Source organism: Coccinella septempunctata, chromosome 7 (assembly GCF_907165205.1).
Source record: "Coccinella septempunctata chromosome 7, icCocSept1.1, whole genome shotgun sequence".
NCBI classification, from domain to species: Eukaryota; Metazoa; Arthropoda; class Insecta; order Coleoptera; family Coccinellidae; genus Coccinella; species Coccinella septempunctata.
Window position 1 is genome coordinate 17404745 of NC_058195.1, and position 11696 is coordinate 17416440.

Below are 11696 nucleotides of genomic sequence, written 5' to 3' on the forward strand. Positions count from 1 at the left end.
GTAATAACAGAAACTTTTTCGTAGTACTGGCAACATAGTAATATACAGAGTGAAAATGTGTCAAATTTCCATGGCCAACCGAATGCTAAAATAAAATTGAATAGAATATACAATGATCGTTTTTTTTACTATTCAGACAGTCTGTTCTAGACAAGTCCCCCTATATACAACAGGCCTAATTTTTGGTAGAGGTACTCTAGAGGGTTCAAGGTATCTCCCCTAATATAAGTCTGATATGCTCGAGTAAATCCAACTATAGTGAAAACCATGAAATTCAGTGTTTTTTGCAAATTGGCATGCATCGAAATTTCGTAATGCCTTCTCTGTACACCTCCTGAACATGGAGTACACGACATATACGAGATCTGTAAATCATGAGAACACAAATTGTATCAACAAATGTCAAAACATAAGTCAGCTTAAAATATCCGTACAGAGTTAGTTTGAAAAACTTTCCAAAATGATAACCACAAAGAAGGTACGTGCAGGTCGAGCGAGAGATCGTATTGACAGAATTGCCAGAGATTACAGGCCAATAGACAATCATGACTGTGCCTTACCAATAGCAGAAGATTATCTGTCGATGTACTTGAGCGAAGGATATTTTGTCCTCATGAGGAGAAGGTTGAAGCAACAGTTTCTCATATCGGAAAAACTGACAAAAACTAAGCTGGTGTTCAGGTCTTCGTTGAGGATTGGAATGGAGAAGCAGAGACATCTTCGGCATTATTATTGGACAATACATCCGTTTAGCAATTTCAGGTGAGGAGCATGAATAAGATGATTTTTCTGCTTAGTAGAATTTGATCCAGGCAATGTTAAGTACCTATACCATATGATTTGGAGATGTGGTCATTATTTTCTTCATATAAATATGAGAATATACGAGGATATATTGAAAAATTCTTAGCCTACTATAGAACCAAACAAAATTTCAATACCGAAATATTTTATTACTCAACATGTTCTCCTCTTGATTGGATACATTCATTACAGCGAACCTGCAACGTCCCTAGACCTTTCAGAAAAATGTGTCTTCTTGCTCTGCAAACCAGACCTCCACAGCTTTTATCACCTCCTCTTTGGAAGAAAATTTACGATCTTTTAAACTTTTTTTTTAATTGAGGAAACAGATGATAGTCGAATGGTGCCAAATCTGGTGAATAAGGGAGGTGTTCTAGTAATTCAAACCCTAAGGCCTGCCGCAGACATGCAACTTTTCAGTTTTGCAACTGTTTAGTTGCAGAAGAGAGTACAATGCATTTATATGGGGCCCCGCACACATGCAACTAAAAAGTTGCAGCGATTGCCTTTGTGTGCGCCCTCGAACCGCTTGCAATCAAACTGTTGCGCAACTGAAAAGTTGCATGTCTGCGGCAGGCCTAAATCACGCATGGCAACATGAGATTTGTGTGCAGGGGCGTTGCCAGAAAAAACATAGATAAAACATGGATAGCAACATGGATTGTTGCTTTGTTTCTTGATCGTAGAAATGTACCCAAGTCTCATCCATAGTAACAATTCGGTTTAAGAAATCTACATCGTTTTCAAATCGATCACAAATCGAACGCGATGGTTCTACCCTTTCACAACATTCAAACATTTGGGGATCCATTTTGCAGCAAGTTTTCTCATGTCCAAATTGAACCATATGATGAACGCGTTCGTATGAAATATTCAGTGCTTCAGATATCCGTTTTAGCCCAATCCGACGGTCTGATAAAATCATGTCATGAACTGCATCGATATTTTCGGGGACTGACACAGAAACTGGCCTTCCCGATCGGTCATCATCTTCATTGGAAAATTTACCACTTTTGAAGCTTGCAGTCCAATTTTTCACGGTCGTATACGAAGGACATTGATCACCAAGGATATTAATCATATGTTCGTGAATCTGTTTACCTCTCAACCCTTTTAAATTTAGGACTTGACGATGGCTCTATACTCCAATTTTTCAATTTTCACAATTTCAGTGGACATCTTCTTTCTTTCAATTTATTCCGTAACTCTGGTTTACTTTTTTGACCTTGAACTTGACACTGACACTTCTAATGAGTTATTGTTCGTTGTGCTATGGTAACGCAATCTTTTTTCATGCATGGAACTGGTCTAGGCTAACTAGATATCAATACATCCTCGTATGAAATTCAAAAGTCAGTTGCTTCATCGTATGAATTACTAAGATCAAGTCGTATCTGAATCAACCCTCAAGACCTGTGAATGGGTGAAAAGATGATAATGACTTTTCATCTACTCGTTTTAGGTTTAAACACACTCAAATTTCGAAGTTGTACCTGAAAAAGCATTTCCTCAATGATGCCTTTGTTCCAGATTTTACTGGGAAATTTTTATGGGCTTCATTTTTTTAACTACAATGAGTTATATGCCGTTGTATGGTATCAATGTCCTGAATCCTCTAACGTCAAGTTGGAGCAACACATACTACCATGTGTTGAATGCTGTGTGCATCGTAGATATGATAATCACCTGCTTCACTGGTTATCATGACAAGAATACGGAGACAGTGGTTTTGAACTTGAAGCAAGTATTCAAGTAGGTATAAATTTTTCAGATTCAAGAAAAAGTGTGAAACAATAAACAAAGTAAATTTCCCCTAAAACAGAAGCTTGTATGCTTGTACGTAGGTATTTGTCAATACAAATAACAGAATTTTTACTGGGTATGTCGTTTCAAATTTTTTTGCTGGCTCATTCATTGAATTTGCATGAAATGAATCATTTCAGGCATTACCTATTTGGATATCTCGTTTTTGATTTCATTGCTTCCATGCCCATAACCCATATCATTCTCTTTGCTGGAAAGGAATACAATCAATGGTATTGTACGATCAATAGATACGTGAGAGTGGTCAGACTTTTCACTGCTATCAAATACATGGATAACTTGATGGATGTGAGTATTCGTTTTTTCCTGTCTTTTTTCCAAATATAATGACGTATCGCTTGCACACATTAAGACCACAATGGTAAAAACCAAACAATGCTTAAAAAATCACATCTTCAATCGCCAAGATATAGTGGAATTTGTATAGGAACCAAAATGGCACCTCATTGTATATAGAGTGTTCCTAAATTGAAGGTACAAAGGGGACCTCAAACTATTCGATTTCGAGATACAGGGTGTTAAAGTTAAAAATTTTTGCAAGTTTTTCTCCGTATAGCATTTGCACTTCGCGAGATATTCATTGGAAATTTCGATTGAATATTATAAATGATAGTTAAAATCATGTGACATGCCAATTTCGACAGTAAATCTACAGGGTGATATTTTGGGGACAACTCAAGGGGAAGGTCTTCTATTAAATAATTTTATCACGGCAAATAGTAGCTGTGGGACAGTTTTATCATCTATGTAAATAGTACTAATAGTGTATGTAGTTTGTTGTTTTTGACAGTATTTTTCAAGTTCCTGGTACTCAAGACTCACGAGACTGAAATGAGAATATGCCAAGATTACTTTTTCCGTGAGTTGTTTTCATTTTGAGCTTTTGGTTGAAGAAATATTAATTGAATACCAAACTTTAGCCCAACCATGCATAATGTGGAGAAGATTGAACTCACTAAGTGATCAGGCTTGAAGTAATATAACAAAATACTATCTGTCATTCTGTCAATGTGAAAGATATGCTTGGATTATAAAATATTAGAGTCTAACAGTTCACCATATAGGTGTTATAATAATTAACAACTGCTCAGAGAATGATTAATAAACATCTTGGATATCTTAGGCGGACTATATCATATATTAATTGAATGAATTCATTCTTGACAGAACAAAATGTCGATCTTATCTAGAACTCCAGCTGAAAAATTAAACTCTAATGGGAAACCATTAATCTTTGCTATTAGAATGACAACTACAAGTAACTCTTCAAAATATGGTTCACGATGAAATAATCTAGTCTGAGACAGGTTACAATTCTATGAATTAAATTCGCAATTCACCTATGGCTTGGTCAGAATCGATTTTTTCATTGTTGGGGTCATTCCCCTTCTAGTGTCGATACACTTCCCCAAATCATTCATATGCCTCTGTGAAATATGAAGATTATTATTTTTGTGAATTTTTGTATTTTGTAAATCTGTGTGATCCAATGAACAGAGAACCCACGATTCATCAGATATAAGGCAAGAATAACTTTTTAAACTGGCTTATCGGCAATATATGTAGTTGGGGAGCCGAAGAGGGAAATTCAGGATTTACTCAACCTCAATATAAGGGGTCATAAATTGGACCCTGTAGGAGTACCTCTACCAAAAATTAGACCTGCATATAGGGGAAATTGTCTAGGACAGCCTGTCAGAATAGTAAAAAAAAACGATCATTGTACATACTCGAGCGTGTCAAATTAAGATATATGTGGTTAATTACATGTTTAAAAGTATATATTCTCTTAATCTGACAATTTAAGCTTGACGAAAATGTGTGGGAGGTCGCCAAAGTTGCAGAAAAAAAACGTCACATATACATTCTCGAGCGCGGTGGCGTTTTTTCTTATTTTGAAGCTAATAATTCAAGAATAACGGAAAAAAAATAAACTGACAGTTTAAGCAAGCCGAAACAATAAAAATTGGCCATAAAGGTCACAAAAATCAGTTTTTTTGAATTATCTCCTCCCCTGGGCTCAAAATCTTTTTCGCATTCATTATAAAAGTTATAGAGCATAACATTTTCTACAAATTTAGTCCTAAGCAATTTTTCTACTTTCAAACGTTTTTGAGATATATGGCGATTAATGCGAGGTGTTTAGCGATACATGCTGAAGCGAAAATTCACTCGTTGGAAAATAGTACATTCTAAGGTTCAGTCAGAGACAACACTAAAATTTTCGTGACTAATTTCGAAATTGTCATCATAGAAATACCTTGTCATTTTGACAATTGGATGAATGTAGATTAGACTGGGATTCTACATTGACCCTTAGAACATAGATACAAGGAATGGAAAATAAACATTCCAAAGACTGGAGTGAGATAGTTGCTTAGTGTCGCCAATCACAATTGAGACAGTTGACTCGGACACAGGCCGACTTGTGCCCGGCACAAGAGCGGCACGCCTAGGGGGGCGGCAAATCCAGTGAAATTGAAATTTTTTTTGGGGGGGGACAAACAACGTGGTAAGCGAGGGGGGAGGAAAAAGGGGGGGGGCGGTTGTTGTCCAACTCCAACTGCTTTAAAATTTTGCCAACTGTCATAGAAACATAGAAATTTTGCCATATGCGATCGAAACTTTGTCAACTGCTTTGAAATTTCTCCAACTCCGTTGAACATTGGGGGCGGCAAGGTCTCCCCATCCCCCTTAGAGAGACTTTTTCTCTGAAGGATCGGGAGGACAGGCGGCCAACATCGATAATTTCCGTATATCCACGGAATTCAGTGAATTCACTGCAGTGTTTCTTTCAGGTATATTTCCGGGAGGGGCACTGCCACCCCCCGAGGTTCCACAGGTGCCCCCCCTCCCCTCGGCGAAATACTGAGAGCGCCTAGATCCAGTTATGGCGTAAAACTTCAAGATCGAGAAATTCACATAATCCGATAAATTGCCCCCCCGGAACTTCGAATTGCGTCCTCGGGAAAAATTTTCTGAAAGAAACATCGATTCAGAAAGTTCCTACGGCATCTCTGATTTTGTATGGACTAGGATTTTGGGGAGTATTTAGGGGGGGGGGGGTACCTCAATATGTATTCGCATTTTGCTGACTGATATATAAATGTGCTCCTCTGGAAAATACTATTTATCGAATTTTTACGAAAAATAAATAAATTGCTGAAATGCTACCTTTCTCCTACCTTGATGTTATTTTGTATGTAATGTAAATTTACAGCTTCTGTCATGAATTCCAAATCTGTTTTCAATATTAATGGTAGAAGCTGTAAATTTACAATGAAGGTGAAAACAACGAAAAGTATATATATAGGTACAGTACGCCTGTAAAATCAAAATTCCCGCCATTCAATATCTACTTCCACAACCAAATATGGCGGCATATAAATGACATTTGGTGTTGCCTCAGATTACTTAGGACATTTCACTTCTTGTATATTAGTGTTCTGTGCGTAGGTAGCACTGAATGTCCATTCCATGTATCTATGTTCCAAGCATTGACCTTGCCATTTCGCATGTGTCTCTCTAACTCGAGAACCGTTAAAAATATGTAAAATTGCTTCAGACAAAAGTTGTGTAGAATTTTATTATCTCAAACTTTTATAATGAATACAAAAACGTTTAGAGGTACAGGCAAGGGAATATTCGAAAAAAAGCATTTTTATCAAAGTGTCCGATTAAAAAAACCCCCCCTGATTAGTGTCAGGTTAATGGGTCAACACGTTTACAACACCGAGATTAACCATCTGTATGAAAATTTGACACACTCGAGTATGTACAAGTAACAATTCTTTTTTACATCTTCAAAGGACTGCTGTGACCTTCCGTCACGTCCAAATTGTCAGTCCTTTGAAAAGGCAGCTTCCTTTGAGTCCAATTAACATATCCTCCAAAAATCTGACACACTGGAAATTTTTTTTTACCATTTTCAACTCTTCCGTACGGCCAGTCCCACCGCGCAAACTGTCAGATAAGCATGAATTCATTATCAGAGACACGTGGGGAATATACAGTATCTTAATCTGACACGCTCGAGTATGTGCACCTTTCCCCACGATTTTGCATCGTCGGCTCCCCAACTAATATACTTGCCAGAAAGAATTCCGGAAGGATACATAACGGCCTAGAACCTCAGCAATAATTTCCCAAAAACCCTTCACAACTTTCAGTTTTCGTTTCCAAGGAGAGCTGATTTTATCTGCTTGGAACTCAACTTTCCCAATTCCAGCTCCAATTTTGTAATTAGTTTTGTATCGATATCGAGTGAAATATCATTTTAGAGTTCTGTGAAATATGCTGATGTTTTTTGTTCGAGGGCATTTTAGGAAAACCAGAAATAAAATTATTAGGAATATGATATTATTGTCTGGTTATTTCTCCAGATGATTTTGTTATTTTTCATCACAAGAGAATGTTTTATTGAAGTTTTTATGCAGCTATAGACCTGCCTATTTTATTCTCTCTATACTGGTTGTTGCAAGTGTTTACTTGAGTTTCACCAATTTTTATCGATATAAATTCATTAAAATATTATCCTTTACTACAGATAATCAAGCTCAAGAATCATAAGAGGATACTTCTCAACCGACTGATAGTTTTCGCGATCATGGTAGAATATGCAACCTACTTTGCCTTCCTTAGCAACATATGGATAGTGAACCGTCTGCAGTTGTGGACCATCAACTATAAGATTTTCATGAAAATGATCTACTGTACATTGAGAACATTATTCCTCATAAAACCTCATCATTACGGCCTGCAGACTACCAGGATCTTCATCATATTCCACCAGCTTATTCTTTTGCATTGCGGTAATTTACTTAACGCCTTTCTTTTGGGTAAGTATTGGAACTCACTCCAGATTCGTAAATCACACAAGTGAATGTACAAAAGAGTTCGCTTGAAGAGACATTTCATCTGTCATACAAAACAAGAAAATTTTAATTAAAAGTGTGCAGGTAGGTACAATGATGCATAACAGATAGGACGCCATATTTGGTGGTACAACTGCACTTTCTGTTTCACCAGAACATTGACTTGTACATAGAAAGTGAAAATATTCTGAAAAAAGAGGGAATTTATCTCGTTACAGTTGAAGAATAGGTAAATATATTCATTTTTTAGATTATGAGAACAAAAACGATTACACTTGTTAGATGAATTCTTGTATCTATACAGAATGAATCTCGTACAAAAATTTTAAGAGTAGTTTTTTTCCGATTCGGCTCATTTTAAGTTTTCATAATGAGCTGAGCCTGTGTAAAAACAAAATAATCTTCAGAATAACTAGCCAAATCTAAAAATGACATTTTTTCAACAGCCTGTATCTTTTAAACCGAGCGGATTCGGAAAAAAAGATAAATGAAAGCAGTGTTTATTTTGATCTCAAGAATCTGCTGTTAAAATATTTGTACGAGTCAAAGACTCACCCTGTATAATGTAGAATGAAGGAAATGGTCAGTAGAAGTGAGTAACTAATGCCAAACTGATTGAGATATTAAGAATGGTTCATTTTGGTGGAAAAGATTCGTTATACGTCATTGTGCTTGCCTTCAAAGTTGCATAATTATTTTTTTTCTGTTTTTGAGGTATTTTCTGGATGGAAAATGGACACTCTGGTGTCCATTTGAAAACGAAACAGAGCCATTTACGGGCGAATTAGCCTCATTCGTGAAATCGAATGATTTTTGTTTGGAGGGGGGCACATTTTGACGCATAATTGTGAAATAGCCATCCCCTCAACAGGCCGGCTCCCACCCTCAAAGTTTGAATAAGGAAGATAGATTGTGCAACCTACCTCATATATGAAAACTCATGATGTCAGCTTCCTATTTTTGCACTTTTTTCGAAAATCGGATCGAATTTGACTAATTACTGGATGTTCATTATATTATATGAGAATATTTTCGGATTCGTGATAAGACATGAATGTTTTCTTAAAATTTTGATTATTTTTTCATTTTAAAACTATGCATGGGATATTAGAAATCATTTTTTATAAGTTAAAAGAGATGGCCATCTCTCTCGAATTTTCAATAGGGCAAAAATTGGCCATGTGATACTTCACATCAGCTCATTATAAAAAGTAGAAGTGATGAGCTTTTAATCCAAATTAAAAATTCGAGAGGGGTAGCCACCCCGCTTAGAGGGTGGCTGTTTCACTTCTAGAAGTCAATTTTTAAGAATCCATAAATTTGAAATCAAAAAATAATCACAACTTTAAAAAAATATAGATATCTTATCACCAATCTGAAAATAGGCTTATGTAGCTAAATATAATGAACATCCATCAATTAATCAAATTAGAGCTTGTACTAACAGTAAATACTTCTTATTGATTACTCAGTTAAATTAGTGTTCAAGATGCTGTTAGAATCTAAAACATTTTTTACCAAAATAGAATATCTGCACTATTTTCTTCGTTGAGCAATTTCTTCGATTCTGTTTTGAACTTAGAAAGGAGCGTTTCTCGAATATTTCAGATTTAAAGCGAAACATATCCGGACAATGTCTAATCTAATATTTTCTCCTGTATTCTTCGTCAGCTATGATGTTGAGGGTATACAACCGTACGAGTATGGTCTTGAGGAAGCATGAACATTTGGCTAGACAGGTGAAGGAATACGCCAAATTCAAAGAGCTTCCAGACTCCATGGACAAGATTCTTTTACAATTTGTCGATTTCAAATTTGGTAGAAGGATCTACGACGAAGATCTCATTTTGGGGACCCTCACACCTCACATGAAAGACGTACGTTGTAGCCAATATAGACTCACGCCCATGCTCTTATAAAGGAGATATGTATACAGTATATTGGACTGAAAAAGTCTGAGAAAAAAATATTAATATTTCTGCAACCAATAACTCAATGGAAACGCTGAAACCCGTCCTTTTATTTTAAATTACTCTCATTTCCTGGCAATAAAATACAACCCCTTAGACGCTACCATATTCAAGTTCCAATGAAAAAGTTTCAAACGAAAGTTACTACTTCTTATGAAGAGTCTGCACTAAAAAATACACATTTCCATTGAAACATTCCAGTTGACCTTGAAATAACCTTGAAGTCCAGATCAAGGACGAAACGAAACCTAACAACTTTTATGTGAAACATTTTTCTCTAAAGTACATAGTTTCTGAAATACTTCACTGTCTCATTTTGAATGCCGCACCCTGTAAATGAAATAACATATACACTTTGAAAGTGATTGAAAACTAATGAAACACAAGAATTAAACACTCGACATAAAGAAAATTTTAGTTTTCTGATATAGTTATTAATTTATGTATCAAGGACGAAAAACTGTTCATTACCATCGAGCTTGCAAAATGGCAGCCAAGGCATAGCTGAGGCTAACAAGCAGGCGAGACAATATAGACAGTTTTTTGCCGAGATGCGCTTTTATAAAGTAAGTGCTCACTTGTGTTGTGTAAATACATGCTGGCTGTAGTTGCCAATTCTCTCATCTCCGGAAGAGTATTACTCATTCTTGATTATAATAAATACTAATATTCGAACCACGTTCTTAATTCACTCATAGCAGATTTCGTTAAGAATCAATTCGACAAGTGCAAATGATGAGAGTTATTATTACAGGCACTTATGTTTTCATCAAATCCTGGCTCTCGAAATTGATTAAATTGCCACTCTCGCAGTGGAGAACAGAGCGAACGAAAAGTGTTTAGGAACGAAAAGTGAATGCGGACGAAAAGTACTTACCCTCAAAAGTAGTCAAAATGTTATGTTTGTTTAGGTCGACGATAAAAGAAATTATGGAATTAAATTGAAATTAATGATATTTCAGGAACTATTCTTCTTATACAGTCAGAAATTGGTCGAGAATGTGGAACTTTTCAAAGATATGCCCACCTCGGCCATCAAGAGGATCGCGGTAAGGTTGAAGCCGGAAATACTCCTTCCTAACGACGTAATTATACAGGCTGGCTACGAGGGCTCCAGCATGTACTTCATAATAGCGGGCATCGTTGCCGTTTATACCATAAACGGAAAAGAGGCAAGACATGGAATCTGCGTAATATAATGGTAAAAAAAAAATTTCGAATTTGTAATCGTAGGTGTGTCATCTAACAGACGGTGCGAATTTTGGAGAGATAGCCCTCTTGATGAACGAGACAAGGACAGCGAGCATCGTCGCAGCTGATTTCTGCGAACTGTTCAAATTGAACAGGAAGGATTTTCAGGAAGCCATTGAGCCGTTTCCGGAGTTGAAAGAGAGGATGGTTCAGATCGCTAGGGAGCGATATACAACAATTTTGTCGTTTCCGAGTAATGAGAATGAAGAAGTTTGAAAGTTCAACAGTATAAGTAGAGCTTGGCTTGAGTTTTTTTTTGTATGAATTAAGGTCATTTCATAAAATAAAGTGTTTGCAGTTTTCATTATTGTAATCAAAACACAGAGTGGGCCGGCTGTTCTGTAGGTCGGTTGAACCGAATTATACAGGGTGTAGTTTAAGGTGAGGCTTTTTTTAAACAGATGGTAGAACTGGTCAAAATGAAGCGTTTCGCCAAAATTCACTTTGGAAAATAGTTATAATTATTTTATTCTTCAAAACTTATTTCAAATGATCAATTTCGATATTAAAATCTCGATTAATTCCCTAGTAATACGTACTACAACTTATTTCGATCAACGTGACGCCCCAGTCGCCCTGAATTAGCTTAGTTCTCTTTCCTTACGCTAAACACGCTAGGTCGGCCAGCCGCACTAGCCTAGTGAATCGCTTCAAGTTATGGTACTATACTGCACCTACGTCGCACGCAGTTATCCCCAAGTTGAACTGTACAATACATCGTATTACGTCTCTGCTAGATACATACACGGTCGGCCAGCACGAGTTGGGCCTACCTTGCTATGGTTTGGGCGTGTAGTTTTCATATTTCTAGATTTTCTCATTGTCTATTCCAAGATATTATATTCAAACTCAAATGAGTAGTTTATCATTAAATATTATGTCTATTTTAGAAAAAAGCGTATTCGCACCTTTTAAGAGTAGTTTAGCCAATGAAAATATAATATATCCCTAATTATAGTCAGATTTTTCTATT

General features: G+C 36.4%; 1 protein-coding gene across 1 annotated transcript; it reads left to right on the top strand.

Annotated features, from left to right (window-relative positions):
• Positions 1 to 340: 340 nt before the first annotated feature.
• Positions 341 to 10969, top strand: LOC123317398 (potassium/sodium hyperpolarization-activated cyclic nucleotide-gated channel 1-like). The gene is made up of 7 exons (XM_044903911.1): positions 341 to 762; positions 2335 to 2556; positions 2748 to 2916; positions 7175 to 7466; positions 9174 to 9379; positions 10435 to 10644; positions 10706 to 10969. The coding sequence occupies exons 1-7, from the start codon at positions 461 to 463 to the stop codon at positions 10937 to 10939; spliced, it is 1635 nt and encodes a 544-aa protein (XP_044759846.1). The 5' UTR covers positions 341 to 460; the 3' UTR covers positions 10940 to 10969.
• The last annotated feature ends 727 nt before the right edge of the window (positions 10970 to 11696 follow it).